Source organism: Pelophylax lessonae (genome assembly GCF_965119305.1).
Source record: "Pelophylax lessonae genome assembly, chromosome: 5".
Classification (NCBI taxonomy): Eukaryota; Metazoa; Chordata; class Amphibia; order Anura; family Ranidae; genus Pelophylax; species Pelophylax lessonae.
The window spans coordinates 29,033,503-29,050,863 of record NC_138772.1 but is presented as its reverse complement, the minus strand read 5'-3'; the positions used below and the strand labels follow the sequence as shown (position 1 = coordinate 29,050,863).

General features: G+C 47.7%; 1 protein-coding gene across 1 annotated transcript in view; it reads right to left on the bottom strand.

Moving 5' to 3' along the window:
• Positions 1–9,011, bottom strand: part of SEC22C (SEC22 homolog C, vesicle trafficking protein) — a 52,759-nt gene extending 43,748 nt beyond the window's left edge. The window contains exons 1-4 of the mRNA XM_082259272.1: positions 8,961–9,011; positions 8,654–8,789; positions 4,416–4,627; positions 1,756–1,919 (exon numbers count right to left, since the gene is read on the bottom strand). Of these exons, the coding sequence (XP_082115398.1) occupies positions 1,756–1,919; positions 4,416–4,591 (340 nt within the window). The 5' untranslated portion in view covers positions 4,592–4,627; positions 8,654–8,789; positions 8,961–9,011. The remainder of the gene's footprint in view (positions 1–1,755; positions 1,920–4,415; positions 4,628–8,653; positions 8,790–8,960) is intronic.
• Between the last annotated feature and the right edge of the window lie 8,350 nt (positions 9,012–17,361).

The window sequence follows — 17,361 nt, the reverse complement described above, 5'->3', positions numbered from 1 at the left end:
CCCTAGTTTGTAGACGCGATAACTTTTGCGCAAACCAATCAATATACACTTATTGGGATTTTTTTTTACCAAAAAATGTAGCACAATATAAATTGGCCTAAATTGATGAAAAAAATAGATTTTTTACATTTTTTTTTTTTATTGGCTGTGTTTTATAGCAGAAAGTAAAAAATATTGTTTTTTTTTTTTTTTCAGAATTGTCGCTCTTTTTTTGTTTATAGCGCAAAAAATAAAAACCGCACAGGTGATCAAATACCACCTAAAGAAAGCTCTATTTGTGGGGAAAAAAAAAAAATCGCAAAAAAGGGGGTAAAACCTTCTGGTCCAGAAGTGGTTAAGGAGCGGTACCAGGTAGCCGGCTGTGGCGTCATTAACAACCAATGAATCCTCAGCTGTCAATGGGCTTCCCCGCTGACAGTTGAATAAAAAAAAAAAAAAAACATTTGCCGGTAAAAAAAAAAAAGAAAGAAAAAAATAGTGTGGGGGTATGGATTTTAAGGGGAACCTCACACCAAATTTAAAAAAAAAAAAACGGCGTGGGGTCGCCCACAAAATCTATACCAGACCCTCATCTGAGCATGCACCCTGGCAGGTCAGGAAAGGAGGGAGACGAGCGAGTGCCCCCCTCTCCTGAACCATACCAGGCCACATGCCTACAACAAGCCAAGGAGGGGGTGCTTTGGGGCAGGGCCCCCACCCCAAAGCATTTTTGTCCCCACGGGGACAAGGGTCTCTTCACCACAACCCTGGGCTCTGATTGTGGGGGTCTGCAGGCAGGTGGCTTATCAGAATCTGAAAGCCCCCTTTATCAAGGAGGCCCCCAGATCCCGCCCCCCCCCCCCATGTGAATGAGTATTGGGTACATAGCACCCCTACCCATTCACCAAGAAAGTGTCAACATAAATAAAAACAGTTGTTGTGGGGAAGAGACCCTTGCCCCCATCAACATGGGGACAAGGTGCTTTTGGGCGGGCCCTCCTGCACCAAAGGACCCCTCCATGTTGAGGGCATGTGGCCTGGTATGGTTTGCTCATCTCCCCCCTTTCCTGACCCTGCCAGGCTGCTTGCTCGAATAGGGGGCTGGTATGGATTTTGGGGTGGGGGACCCCACGTTGTTTTTTTTTTTTTTCATTTTGGCATGGTATTCCCCTTAATATCCATACCAGTTCGGATCTGGTATGGACTGGGGCTGAGGGGGGACACCCCACATCGTTTTTTTCTTTATTTTATTTTTTTTATTTAATAGCCGGATGGCAGCAATTTAAAATTGATTTGACTCGTTTTTTTTCTTTAGAAATGTAATGTTTGCTGCAGCAGGTTCTATACATGGTACAGATGTGCCACTTTACAGGGAGACTAATGGGACCCCCCCCCCCCCCCCCAGGCACTATTTTTAAAGGAATATTATTATTTTTATCATTGCGCTTTAAGCATAATTAAATCACTGCTTTTTAATTTGCATTGAAACATGTACCCTAGGGCAGTAACCGGACCCCCCCACACCCCCTTTATGGCCAATTACCTGCATATAAGCCTTCACAATGAGCAATTTTGATTTCTCATGTTCAGCTTCAATAGACTTCAATAGAGTTCGGGGCAGAACATTTCCCCAGTTCAGGAGTCCTGCTGCAAACCGAACGGGGGGTGGGGGGGTGTTCGGCCCATCTGTATGGATGAGGAGGGAGGGTTGGGACCAAGGAAGACAGGATATAAGCAGAATAAACATCAAAGCCATATCCTGTAGGAAACACTCACCAAACTCCAGGAAGGCGTAGGGCCTGGAGGCCAGGGTGATGGCTGTGCTGTTGTAAGAAGTGGAGAACTCCCAGACCAGCTCTTCCAGGAAGTTGAATGCCGCGGTGGAGGGGAAAGTGCTGGAGCAAACCACCAAGGAGGAGATGTCACCTGATGAGAAAAAACTGCACAAACATAGAATGGTTACAAATATTCCACTGAAATGAAAATTATTAGGGAGGGATTTTAGATGCTTGGGTGAAGCTTTTATGTTTTTACACTTTTTATTATTTTATTTTTTTTCACTAAACTATTTTTTTTATCACGAAGGGGACAAACAGTCCCCATGTGATCTCTTTTTAGGTGACAGGTTCTCTGTAATGAGACATCAGATGTTTTTTGAGGGGGGGGGGGGGGAGAGATCCTTTAATTTTTTTGAGAAGTGTGTATATATATATATATATATATATATATATATATATGTATATATATATGTATGTATATATACAGCATACTGTATATATACACAAATGTTTTGCCTTGCATTTCTATTTCAATTTGAATGGTTTTGTTTTACAAGGTAAGGGCTAACATAATACTTCAACCATTTCCTAAAGAGATACAGTAAAACCTTGGTTTGAGAGTAACTTGGTTTGAGAGCGCTTTGCAAGACAAGCACATTTTTTTAAATAAATTTTGACTTGATATACAAGCGATGTCTTGATATACAAGTAGCGTCATGTATAAAAAAGAAGAGAGGAGCCTCTAAAGTGTAGCAATATGGTTACATTTAATGAAGGTTCAATATTTAGCAACTCATATGGTTGATGATTAAAACAGGCACATCTAAGTATGCAGGCACCCGGGGTAAAGCTGTCCACATAGACCATCTTCTGCACCGCCATCTTCATCATCCCTTCCCCGCTGCACTCCACGAGTGATTCAAAGCCTCACTTTCAGATCACTCTACTGCAGGCTATTCTTCCCGGTCAGGATTGCAGACTGACAGTGGTGAGAGCCGGTGATTCAGAAGATGGTCTATGTGGACAGCTTTACCCCGGATGCCTGCATACTTAGATGTGCCTATTTTAATCATCAACCATGTGAGTTGCTAAATGTTGAACCTTCATTAAATGTAACCATATTGCTACACTTAGAGGCGCCTCTCTTCTCTTTTATACTCTGTAGCTCTGCTAGCTTTTGCTTCTAATCCCCTTGGGAAGGCTGCATATTGTGGATGGACATTTTCTGGTTACACAACCTATCACATTGCTATAATCTTTGTATATAGGACTATAAACTGAAGGACTTGTGGAACAAATCATCTGAATTTCCATTATTTCTTATGGGGAAATTCGCTTTGATATAAGAGTGCTTTGGATTACAAGCATGTTTCCAGAACGAATTATGCTCGCAATCCAAATGCATGTGCTCTCAACAAACCTGTCAAGCCATTAAATGGCTTGTGTCATTATCAATAAAACAGGGGCCAAAATGGCATCTTCCTTGGCTGTTAGGCTGCATTTAAACCTGAGCTTTGCGTTTTTATAGCGTTTTATCGGCTCTATTTTTGGGCATTTGTATGCGCATTTTGGAGTGTTTTTGTACAGCGTTTTTAAAGCATTTTTTAGCTTTGGCGTTTTTTTTATTTTTTATTAGCCAATAGAAAAAAATATCATCTGTTTCATCATTTGTTGCTATGTTTTTCAGCTTTTTCATAAGTTTTGATTCATTCTTTATTTACTATTAATAATTAATTTATTTTTTTACTTGTTTTAGGGATAGGGGTTAAAGGTTAAGGTTAGGGGTTAATTTATTAATTTTATAGATTATTTATTTACTTAATTTTATGTATATAATTTGTTGGGTTAGGGGATTTTGCGTTAGGGATCAATATTAGGGATAGGGATTAGGATGAGTGTTAGCGCTTAGAATTAGGGGTTAGGATTAGGGTTAGGGGGCTAGAATAAGTGCTTAATATTAGGGATAGGGGTTAGAATTAGGGGTTATTATTAGGTTTAGGGGTTGGGATTAGGGGTTAATATTAGGGCTAGGAATAAAGTTAGGGGTCAATATCAGAGTTTGGGATTAGTTTTGGAGTTATCTGTTAGGATTAAGGGTTAGGATTAGGGTTTGGGTTTAATATTAGGGTTTGAGATTTTATTTAATTTATTATTTATTTTTGTGTTTCATTTATTTGTTATTTATTTACTTATTTTCAATTATTATTTATTTTTAGTTAATTATTGCTTTTCTGCAGAAAAACACTCAAAAACGCCCAGATCAAGCATTTCCGTGCATTTCTATATGGAAAAAAAACAATCTGCCCAATTCGAGCTCCAAAAAAAGCTCCAGAACTTTTTTGAGCTTCAAGCGTTTGGCTTCAGGTGACTTGGAGTGGAGATATTAACCATCTCCATAGAGAATTATTGATTTTTTCTTCTCCGGCATTTTGGAGTTTTCGATCTTCCAGCTACAAAACACTGAGGTGTGAATGAGGCCCAAATGAGAGGGTTTAACTCCATGTTTTCATGTGCCATACCACAGATTAACACTGGTGGGTTAATGCACCACAATGGAATATGCGCCTGTGTATGGGCCCTAACTCAAACACTGAATTGCCGTTTCCGCAGAAGACCACATGTGGGTGAACCGGCCCTCGTATAACAAGGTGTACTTACTGTATATGAAAGTTGCAGACGTTGGTGGTGCCTCTGGGCGGGCGCTGCGACAGGGTGATGGAAAGCCTCTTCACCCATCTCTTGCACTCCAGAATCTGCATGTTCGGGTGGAAATCGGTGGAGGCGGAGAGAGGGAGGCCATCTTGCAGCCTCACAAGGCAGGCGTAGAGAATCATGGGTATTCACCTTCGCCCCAATCATGAAGTCAGCATCTGGAAACAAGCAGGAGGTTTCTTATAGGAACTCTGAAAGGGTTGTATTATGGCACGGGCTATAAATCTGTTAATAATTTCCTGGGGCTCTGTGCTTACACCCAGATACATATATATATGGGGCCCAATAAATTCTTCTAAAGCCTACCATGCCCCAACAGTAAAATAAAAGTTTATACTCACCCAATAAAAGTATGGGAATGCAAGGTATGTATTAAAATGTTGAAAAGGCTCTGGGTGGGGCTGGGTGTTACTGTGGGAAGGGAAAGGAGGGTTGAGGGTTCCAGACAGGGTTTGGGGACTCTGAAGCCCTGTTGGTGGCCTTGTAGGGGGTGGGGTTTCTGAAGGGGGCTGGGGAAAACCATGGGGAGTGGGGGTCATAGGGGTCTCCCTAGGAGGCTGAGGACTTTGCAGGGGGAGGTGTGGGAGACTGGAGGGTGCTTCAGAGACTGTGGGAGGTCAGGGGGCAATGAGGGACACTGCTGAGGACAGGGCAACTATTGGGGACTGGAGACTCTGCAGTAGGCTGGGAGGCACTGCAGGGGGCTGGGCGGCAATCTGGGGGGCAGGAGAACACTGTAGAGGTTGGGAGGTTGGGACACTGCTGGGGACAGGGCAACTATTGGGGACTGGAGACTCTGCAGTAGGCTGGGAGGCACTGCAGGGGGCTGGGCAGCAATCTGGGAGGCTGAAGAACACTGTAGAGGTTGGGGGGCACTGCGTGGGCTGAGGGGCACTGTGGTCTACAATAGAAGGTTGGGGGTACTATGAAAGGTTAGGGAATCTGCAGCTGGCTCTGCAGCAGACATAGTGGACCTGTAGAGGATGAGATTTCTGGAAAGAGCTGGGGGAAATTTGGGGGGATGGGGTCTCTCCAGGAGGCTGGGGACTTTGCATGGGCAATATGGAAGGGTGCCTCAGGGGCTGGGGGGAGGCACCGTGGAAGGTCAGGGGGTAATGTGGGACACTGCTGTAGATAGGACCACTATTGGGGTCTAGAAACCCTAGTTGGCTGGAAGGCACTGCAGGGGGCTGGTGGCACTGTGGGAGGACTGGCGAACACTGTAGGGGTTGGGGGGACTGTGGAGACTGAGGGGCACTGTGGTCAGGAGATCTGCAGCTGGCTAGAGGACTGGTCGGAGGGAGGCTGTGGCTTGCCACATCCTGGTGGTTGAGAACCACAGATCTAAAGAGTAGTCCCATCCTTTCTCAGATGATATCTCCTCTCAATTTACATCAATATACTGTATACAACAATATGGAGGAGGGGGGTTCTGGAGTGGGTTAGGGGTCTCTGCAGCAGACTTAGCAGGCCTGTATGGGATTCGTTTTCTGGAAAGGGCTGGGGGAAAGTTTGGGGGATGGGGTTTCTGGAGGGGACTGGGAGTCTCTCCAGGAGGCTGGGGATTTTGCAGGGGCACTGTGGGAGATTGTAGGGTGCTGCGGGTCTGGAAGGGGAACTGTGGGACACTGCTGGAGATAGGATCACTATGGGGTTCTGAAATCTATGTAGTAGGTTGGGAGGCACTCCAGGGGGTTGGGTGCCACTGTGGGTGGTTGAAGACCACTGTGGAAGTTTGGGGAGCATTGTGGGGGCTGAGAGACACTGAGGTCCACTATGTAAAGTTGGGGGCACTATCGGAGGTTAAGGGATCTGCAACTGGCTAGAGCCCTGGCAAGAGGGAAGCCATAACCTTGCAGCAGGCCACGGCCAAGTACCACAGATCTAAAGAGGAGTCCTGTCCTTTCTTTGATGATATCTCTTGGCGATGAACATCTATATATACACCAATATGGTGGTGGGGTAAAGAGGTTTCTGGAGGGTTGGGGGACTCGAGACTTAGTAGCCTGTAGGGAATGTGTTTTCTAGAGGGCACTGGGGAAAGAGGGCACTGGGGAAACTGTGGGAGATAGAGTTTCTAAAAGGGACTGGAGGGTCTCCTCAGAAGGCTGGGGTCTTTGCAGATAAACTGTGGGAGACTGGAGGGTACTGCAGCAGGGAAGTCAAGCAGCAGTGTAGGATAGGATACAGCAGTGTAGGATACTGTTAAAGATTGGAGTCACTATGGTGGGCTGGAGGCTCTGCAGTAGGCTGGGGGGCACTGCAGGGGGCTGAGTGGCACTGCGGGAGGTTGGAGAGCACTATGGAAGGTTGGAGGCACTATGGCAGCTGAGAGACATTTTTCGGAAGTTAGGGGATCTGCAGCTGGCTAGAGGCCAAGTAGGTGGGAGGCTGCGGCTCGCCGCGGCCTGATGGTTGAGAACCCCTGATCTAAAGACGAGTCCTGGCCTTTCTCATCTGATGACATCTCTTGGCTCAACAATGTACATCAATATACAAGATACAATGCTATGAGCTAAGCATTGATTGCCAGATCTCACCCATAGTGTAATAAAACACCTCTTCAAATTTGAGGACTTTTGGGGTACGGGAAAAGAAGGCCACCCCTTTCCCCTCTACAATTCAGCATTCAGTGCTTGAATGACCTCTCACCAGACTGTAGTACTGCCAAAAGGAGGCGTCTTTACACTTATGCAAATACAGACTCTCAGAAAGTCAGTGTGACGGGAGTCACTATGGTTGGGGGGCCCGTGGAACACAGCTTCCCTTAGAGAGGTTGGGAAATCCCTCTCTCAGCTCCCTAGGCCCGTCTTATGTGTAAGTCACCCTGTGTCTATTACGGGCACAGGGTGACCAAGAAAATGATGGACAACTACTTAATAGACACTGAGAATATGGTTTGGATTACTTCAAAAGGGACAGTAAAATCAGGGCTGGCCCAAGAAATTGTGCTGCCTGGGTCCAAGAATGAAATGCTGCCCCCCCCTCCCCCCCAAAAAAAATTACGCCCACCAAAAGGCCCCAACATCCATTATTTAATATAAATATAACATTTAGAAAATATTATATATACTGTTATCTTCTTCCATAACTTACCACTGGACCAGTCCACCAAACACCCGCTGTCTGTCCTCAGTCCTCCTGTCACTCCTGTGTCTGCTGTGGACACCGCCCTAGAAGATCCAGCCTGCCCTGGTTAGATGGAGTGCGCTGATGTCTGACGTCATTGCGCACACCACCATCACGCGAGGGACTTTCCACGCGAGGGACATTCCCTGGAGGAGACACTCCGCCTCCTCATACTCATCAGTTTGCACTATGGGCGGCAGTATGAGATGGGGAAATGCCACCTGTAACATGCCGCAAACTGATGACACACAAAACTGCCGTAAAAAAATATTTGGATTAAATTTGCCGCCCCTCTCCAAGTACCGCCTGGGTCCAATGGACCCAGTGGGACCTATGGTAGGGCCAGCCCTGAGTAATATTAATCAACAATATCTCTAAAGAAATATATGAAGATTTAATCCCACTTTACACTGTGAGACCTATAGCCTGTTGCCATGAAGTCTGTGACTCCTAAATAATCAAAGCTTAGTCTGTGTATTAATAAGGTGTGATGTGTTTACACTTATAATAATGTGTATTGTACTTCATGAGCTCGGTGACGGCAAGTCTGCTAGTTAATTTGCTCAAGTTAATTAAATCACTGTCATCTATTAGTTGCTAGTGGGAAAGTAGAATACTGTTTGTGTTGGTTGTTCCTTAGATATGTTAGTTATATTTCTGTACACAATTTCAGCTGCATATGATAATGTAATCAGGCACCTGACCTGGTGGGGTATATATTCGGCGTGTGTTTTTTTAAATAAATGTTCCAGATCTTATACAAGCTATTCTCGGCTAGCTTTGTGTGGGGGTGGCTATAATATCTGATATCTATGTTCAAGGCTGAAGGAAGCGGTATTCTGACGGAAGCACACAAGCGCATTGTGGGTCGCGGTTCCGTTACAGTCAGTATTTGCATAGGCATTTCTACAAAGAGAGATGTGATGGGACATTGCTATGTGTCAAATGCAGTTCAACTTATTTGTGATGACAATACGGGTACACTTTACAAATGTTGTATTTGAAGTTCACCATGAAAACTTAATATAAATTCTTGAAACTGAAATTCACTTCACCTGAGGCACCCAGGCCAGAGAAGGGTCCTGAGTCTTCCCGAAAAGGTTCAGGATTGATGGGATCCTCACTTCAGCTCCTTTTGCACAGCTTGGTCAGGACACAGAAAGGGGGGAAGGGACATTCAGATTTTCTTCTCTATATAAAAAGTTAAAGAAAAAAATAGTTACAGCAATGGCTACTGGATGCCCTTAAAATGATTCTGATTGGTCCATCCAGTTTTAAGGCAGTATTAAAGTGGAACTCCAGGCTCCTTCAGAAAAAATGTGAAATACTGTAGCTGCTGGCTTTTAATATTTGCACACTTACCTGTCCACCAATCCAGCGGTGTCTTCACCCCAGCTGATTTTTTAATCAGCTCCCGGGTGCTGCCAACGCCATCTCCTGCACATGTGCAAAGCACACTGAGCTTTGTGAATGGCTCGGCAGTGGAGGAAAGAGGAGGGGGGCTGAACTTCCGAAGTCAGCCGGAATTGGGAGCCAGGTACCCGCCCCCCTGAAATATGCCAAATGTGTAAGCCGAGGGGGGAGGAGGCAAATAAGCGGTGCTTCCCCTTTTGGGTCGAGCTCCGCTTTTAACCCAAAACCATAAAATGTAATATATTGCAGCTTGCCAATCATTAGATGTGGTGGCTGCATTTGTTTTATTTTTTTAAGTTTTTTCACCTGGTGATCTGGTCAGTAACACCTCCTGTATTAGACTCCCCCCCCCCCCCCCCACTCTGGATGGAGTAGCACAGGAGGTGTTCTATCGGAATACCACTACCTATCAGATTCTGCAACAGGAAGCGACGTTCGGACGAGAACAACTTACTGCGCATGCGCCATACGTTCCAACATGTCCGCTATGCATTCCAATAGGTTCCCAAATGTGACAGAACACGAAGCAGCAGCGGACATTTTCTTACACCCATGCAAGTCTTGAATTTTACATTTATTTTAGCAGTAAACTCACCTTATAGACTGAAATAGACTATTTCACCGTGACCGAGTAAAATATTCTATTTCACTATATAATCAGTTTGTCTCAGAGCAGTGCGGGATGTACCAAGATGGCCGTTGCCACCTTCTACATGCAGGTTTCTCACTATATTTACTATATTACAATAATAATAGAAATATAATACTGTTATTTAGTCTATAAGGTGAGTTTACTGCTCAAATAAATGTAAAATTCAAGACTTGCGTGGGTGTAAGAAGATGTCCCCTCAGACACTGTTGGGGGCCGGACTATAGTTTGAAAAAAAAAATATGAACGAATTCCAATGCGCATATTTTATTTGCACAAAAAACAGGAAAAACAATATATATATATATATATAAATAAAACAATAAATATTGTATGGCCACAGCATGCCCCCTTTCAATGCAGAGTGACCACAGCATTCCCCCATCAATGCAGAGTGACCCCAGCGTGCCCCCTTTCAATGCAGAGTGACCACAGCGTACCCCCTTTCAATGCAGAGTGACCACAGCGTGCCCCCATCATTTCAGAGTGACCACAGCGTGCCCCCATCAATGCAGAGTGACCACAGCGTGCCCCCTTTCAATGCAGAGTGACCACAGCCTGCCCCCATCAATGCAGAGTGACCACAGCGTGCCCCCATCAATGCAGAGTGACCACAGCATGCCCCCTTTCAATGCAGAGTGACCACAGCGTGCCCCCATCAATGCAGAGTGACCACAGCGTGCCCCCATCAATGCAAATTGACCACAGCGTGCCCCCTTTCAATGCAGAGTGACCACAGCGTGCCCCCTTTCAGTGCAGAGTGACCACAGCGTGCCCCCTTTCAATGCAGTGACCACAGTGTGCCCCCATCAATGCAGAGTGACCACAGCGTGCCCCCATCAATGCAGAGTGACCACAGCGTGCCCCCATCAATGCAGAGTGACCACAGCGTGCCCCCTTTCAATGCAGAGTGACCACAGCGTGCCGTGCCCCCTTCAATGAAGAGAGACCAGTGCACTTACCTGCAGCGGCGACTTCTCCGCAGTACCCCGCGTCTCCTCGAGTCCTCCTCGGCCAATGGCATGAATTCGCCTTTCGGCCAATCAGGAAGCGGGTCTCGGACCCGCTTCCCGATTGGCCAGGAGGAGGATCCGTGTGAATTTTCATTCGCTATTGTCACACAAATGGGCGGGCTAGGGCGGAGTGCTCTGCGACCCGGGTCCACCCTTTTCTGAAGCCTATTAGAGCTTCAGTGAGTGACAGGCAGTCAGCCCTATGCCAATCCCGGCTGTCACTTCAGAATCATCGCTGTCGTCACTTTCCGTACCTGATGACAAATTTTCCCCACGAATCGCTATCGCTCAGTTCTTCAAGTAATTCGGTTTCGCTGTCGCTGTTTTCCAGTTCGTCTAAAAGCGATTTTGCGCAAAAAGAATGCTTTTTGGACGCCATGGTCATTCTCTATTTTCCAGGCACAAAGCACTGGAAAAGCACAGGCAGGGCACTGGAAAAGTCACCAGGTGAAATCCTGTGGTGAAATGGGATGATACAGTGTAATCCGTTAGGATCACAGCTTTGTATCATCTCATTTGGTGTATTTACATTTTTGAATTTGCCGCCGGTTCCACCCCCCTGCGTCGCAACGCTCGCAGGGAAGGGAACCGGAACACAGGTGTCGGCATCTGCTGAGCACAGAGCGGGGAGAGAGTGTGAGGACGCCGGGGGATCGCAGGGAAGGCGAGTAATGCCTCGTACACACGTTCAGATAATCGTACGACGTATCATTTGCATTTTGTTGCATGATACTAATATCGAATTCAATAATGCGTACTTAGCGTATGATTTTTTTTTTCATACGATTCTGGAAAAGCTTCCTGGTTGCGTAGCTACATATCAAATGGCAGCCAGGCTTTTTCCAGGTTATTTTTGTGCTTCTGATCATGCGTGGTCTTTGTCTATCGATTTTTAGCAGACGCATACTGTACTGATTAAACGATTGTTGTTCGCTAGGCTATCATACGACAGAAGTTTTCCTGTTGTACCTTCGGATTTTGTTGGACAAACTGTCGTGATCGGCTGTCGAAAGCTGTGTAATAATGATCAGATTATCGTGCAATCAAGTCGAAAGCAATTTTTTTCGTATGATTATCTGAACGTGTGTACGAGGCATAACATTCTGGGGTAATCTCGAGTGTGTATCGGGGTTACCGCTTTTGGTACTGTAAGTTAACCCCGAGCCACACCCGGGAATACCACCAGGGAGGTTAACTGCCTGGTCTGAAGTCCTTAAAGGGGTGCATGCATGGGGTACCAAAGAACAGGTCTTACAATTGGGGAGGGAAGGTTAGAAGAGATATAGTACAGAGTCTGATGAGCAGAATGCTGTACAGATTCTCCACCAAAAGCTAACATATAACCAGCTTTTTGCATAGTCCAATGATATATAGAGGCTAAAACGAGGGACAGGGATTGGGTTCCTTTATGGGACACTTGGGATCTATGCACTAAAACGGATATACTGATACAGCACACAGAGCGCTGATATTTTATCTGGCATGGTGGATCTCTGCCGCCATACCATCTGCCTCTGTCCAAGGTCACAGTAATCTATTACTCACCGGGCGCTGGGGCCGCACGTTATCCACAGACTCTGGCAGGTGGCCGGATTCAGCCTGGTGCACTTTCCATGGAATGATCTCAATCCCGATCCATAATCCTCTTTTCCTCCGTCACACAATCTCCTGCCGACAGAGGATTTCACATTAGAGATCATTGACGGTCAGCATCATTGTATCAAAAGAATAAGAAGGGACGGATTTATTGTCACACATTGATACTTTTTGGCAGAGTTTATTTCAACATCCAACAGTTTCTGCAGTAAGACCTCATTCACAGGGGCATACCGATCCGTACACCCGCCACAATGACACACTGAGACTTGGGGGTCCTAGAACAATGACACACTGAGACTTGGGGGTCCCAGAACAATGGCACACTGAGACTTGGGGGTCCCAGAACAATGGCACATTAAGACTTGGGGGTCCCAGAACAATGACACATTGAGACTTGGGGGTCCCAGAACAATGACACACTGAGACTTGGGGGTCCCAGAACAATGACACATTGAGACTTGGGGGTCCCAGAACAATGACACATTGAGACTTGGGGTCCCAGAACAATGACACACTGAGACTTGGGGGTCCCAGAAAAATGACACATTGAGACTTGGGGGTCCCAGAACAATGACACACCGAGACTTGGGGTCCCAGAACAATGACACACTGAGACTTGGGGTCCCAGAACAATGACACACTGATACTTGGGGGTCCCAGAACAATGACACACTGAGACTTGGGGGTCCCAGAACAATGACACACTAAGACTTGGGGGTCCTAGAACAATGACAAATTGAGACTTGGGGGGTCCCAGAACAATGACACACTAAGATTTGGGGGTCCCAGAACAATGACACATTGAGACTTGGGGGTCCAGAACAATGACACATTGAGACTTGGGGGTCCAGAACAATGACACATTGAGACTTGGGGGTCCAGAACAATGACACACTGAGACTTGGGGGTCCCAGAACAATGACACATTGAGACTTGGGGGTCCCAGAACAATGACACACTGAGACTTGGGAATCCCAGAACAATGACACACTGAGACTTGGGGTCCCGGAACCAGTGCTGTATTTTGGCCTAGGCCAACAAGGCCCAGGCCTAGGGCGGCACTTTGCAGGGGGGCAGCAAAAAAGCCACCCTCCCCCCTCTACGTGAGACTCTATTGGCCACTGGTTGTTAGAGCTGCCTCTCTCACCCCCCTCTCTCCCATTTACCCCCTCTCTCTCACCCCCCTCCTCTCTCTCATCCCCCTCTCTCACCCCTCTCTCTCTCTCTCTCATCCCCCCTCTCTCACCCCCCCCCCTCTCATCCCCTCTCTCTCTTATCCCCCCCCCTCGCTCTCATCCCCCTCTCTCAATCCATTCTCTCATCACCCCTCTCTCTATCACCCCCTCCTCTCTCTCACCCCTCTCTCTCACCCCTCTCTCTCTCTCTCTCTCTCTCTCTCTCATCCCCCCTCTCATCCCCTCTCTCTCTTATCCCCCCTCTCTCTCATCCCCCTCTCTCAATCCATTCTCTCATCACCCCTCTCTCTATCACCCCCCCCCCTCTCTCGCATCCCCTCTCTTTCTTTGATTTCCCTCCCCCTCTCTCTCTCTCTCTCACCCCCCTCTCTTTCATCCCCTCCTCTCTCTCCCCCTCTCTCTCTCACCCCCCTCTTTCATCCCCTCCTCTCTCTCCCCCTCTCTCTCTCACCCCCCCTCTCTCTCCCTCCCTCACCCAGCCCCCTCTCTCTCTCCCTCACCCTTCTCTCTCTCCCCCCCCCCCTCTTGTGAGATCTCAGGGGTTCATGGGACTTGTAGTCCTTCAATTTTGGAGGGAGTCACATCTGTTAAAAAAGGAGAGGGGCAAATTTACATGGGGGGGGGGGGGTGGTAGCGGGGCGCCCAATTTTAGTCTTGCCTAGGGCAGCACAAAACCAAAATACACCACTGCCCAGAACAATGACACACTGAGACTTGGGGTCCCAGAACAATGACACATTGAGACTTGGGGGTCCAGAACAATGACACACTAAGACTTGGGGGTCCTAGAACAATGACACATTGAGACTTGGGGGTCCCAGAACAATGACACACTGAGACTTGGGGGTCCCAGAACAATGACACACTGAGACTTGGGGTCCCAGAACAATGACACACTGAGACTTGGGGTCCCAGAACAATGACACACTGAGACTTGGGGGTCCAGAACAATAACACACTGAGACTTGGGGGTCCCAGAACAATGACACACTGAGACTTGGGGGTCCCAGAATAATGACACACTGAGACTTGGGGGTCCCAGAACAATGACACACTGAGACTTGGGGGTCCAGAACAATGACACTGAGACTTGGGGGTCCCAGAACAATGACACACTGAGACTTGGGGGTCCCAGAACAATGACACGCTGAGACTTGGGGATCCAGAATAATGACACACTGAGACTTGGGGGTCCCAGAACAATGACACACTGAGACTTGGGGGTCCCAGAATAATGACACACTGAGACTTGGGGGTCCCAGAACAATGACACACTGAGACTTGGGGGTCCAGAACAATGACACTGAGACTTGGGGGTCCCAGAACAATGACACACTGAGACTTGGGGGTCCCAGAACAATGACACGCTGAGACTTGGGGATCCAGAACAATGACACTGAGACTTGGGGGTCCCAGAACAATGACACACTGAGACTTGGGGGTCCCAGAACAATGACACGCTGAGACTTGGGGATCCAGAATAATGACACACTGAGACTTGGGGTTCCCAGAACAATGACACATTGAGACTTGGGGGTCCCAGAACAATGACACACTGAGACTTGGGGGTCCCAGAACAATGACACACTGAGACTTGGGGTCCCAGAACAATGACACACTGAGACTTGGGGGTCCAGAATAATGACACTGACACTTGGGGATCCCAGAACAATGACACACTGACACTTGGGACCCCAGAACAATGACACACTGACACTTGGGACCCCAGAACAATGACACACTGACACTTGGGACCCCAGAACAATGACACACTGAGACTTGGGGGTCCCAGAACAATGACACACTGAGACTTGGGGGTCCCAGAACAATGATACACTAACACTTGGGGGTCCAGAACAATGACACACTGGGGTTGAATTACTAAAACCAGGAAGTGCAAAATCTGGTGCAGCTGTGCATGGTAGCCAATCAGTTAAAAACAGCAGACAGCCGTTCTCTCTCCACGGGGAGTGATCCCTGGTGCCCGGCAGCAATTGCTTGTCAGCTTAGTCAGCTTCCCCGCTGGCTAATGGGGGGAGGAGGATCACTCCCGCGGATCGCCGTACAGGTACGATGATTCGCGCAGCTAAGCCAGCCTGCCGCAGTATATCTGCGACGGGTGGTTGGCAAGTGGTTAAGGAACACACAGTAATCAGTGAAGATGATGACAAAGAAATAAGCATAAATCCTGGACTAGTAACATCACATATGAATAGCAAAAGTCATATAGTCCATGAGGTACTACTGTATGTCACACGTTAGTGGCAGCTCCCTTGAGAGTGAAGCAATTCTCTGGAAGGCAAATAAGAGACAACAAGGTGCGCCAAATTAGGTGAAGCAGATAAAATCAGGAAGGAAATTTATTAAAAGTGTCAGTCAAATGGCTGCTCACATAATGTAAGAATCAACAAGCATGAGTTTAAAATGGAGTTCGTAGTCACTCTGGAGGGTCATGGGGTCTATCACAGTATAGCAGGCGGTTTACAGACAGGGCCGGTGGATGAGCCGGCCCGGGACCCTGCTGCACAGTATGGAAACCAGCATGGAACGCACCCAGAGCCATGCCAGGAGTGACATCTGGACGTGTCAGGTGACGCGTTTCAAAGTTCCTGCTTTTTCTTCAGATCCTAAGACCCCAGATCCCAGATGTGAAGAAAAAAACAGAATCTTTGAAATGCGTCATCTGACATGTCTTGACGTCACTTCCGGCACGACTCCGGGCTCTGATCCAGCCTGCCCTGTGTGAGATGGTGTGCGCTGATGTCTGACGTCATTGCGCACATCACAATCATGTGAGAGACGCTACACCTCCCCATACTCATCAGTTTGCACTACAGGCGGCAGTATGAGATGGGGAAATGCCGCCCGTGATGGCACACAAAACTGCTATGAAAAAAAAATCTTGGGAGTCAATTTGTTGCCCCTCCCCAAGTTCTGCCTGGGTCCAATGGACCCAACGGGACCCATGGTAGGGCCGGCCCTGGCTGCACAAGATTTTAAGTTTTAGTAAATCAACCCTACTGAAACTTGGGATCGTAGATCAATGGCTCCACTCAAGATCACAAATCAATGTACTCGGGAAATGTGATCTTGGAGCGCCATGAATGACTGAGCTGCAGCTGCACCTTCTGCTGAGGGATACAGTTTACAAATCCGTACTGACCGTCAGTCCCTCATATTTCAATGGGAAAAGAGGTGACCCCTGATGCTGCACATCTGAAAGATCCTAGGGAGGTGAGTGGAGTAGCAACCTAGGCCTGGACTTTGACCAGGCCACGCCCCCATGACTAAGCTCCAGGGGGTGGAGCAAAACGTGTTGGGGCGTGGCCTGGTCAGAATCGAGGCTGAGGTTGCCACTCCATTCACCTCCCTAGGATCTTTCAGATGTGCGGCATCAGGGGTCACCCCTTTTCCCTTTGAGCCAATACAGGAGCCAGGATTGGCTCTATCCCCTGCCGGCACTCAAGCAGCAGATACTGAGGCACCCATTTGTACATCCCCCGTTTAGGGGCTGACTGGAAACTTTCGGCCCAGGGGGCAAGTACAAACCAGAGGCCCATGGTACAGCAACTCGGCCCCCCTCCCACTCTGCCTCTTCCTGGCCTCCTCCTGACCCCCATTCCAGGCTGAAGCTCCACTCCAGGTACTCTCTACTCACTGGCTGAACTCGAGGTTGGCCGGGGGAGGAGAGTCTCCAGTGGGGCATGAAACCAGCCTCCGCTCAAACACAGTTTACACCATCAATACTGGTGGGAGGCCACACTCTGTCCTAATCCCGCATTCAGTAGGTCAACGGTGGGGAATTTTTACTTCTCTTCACCAGGAATTCTTTAGGCACGTCTGTGTCAGAAGTGGTGCAGCCTTTTTACAGGGCATCAGAGCGGCCCGGTGGG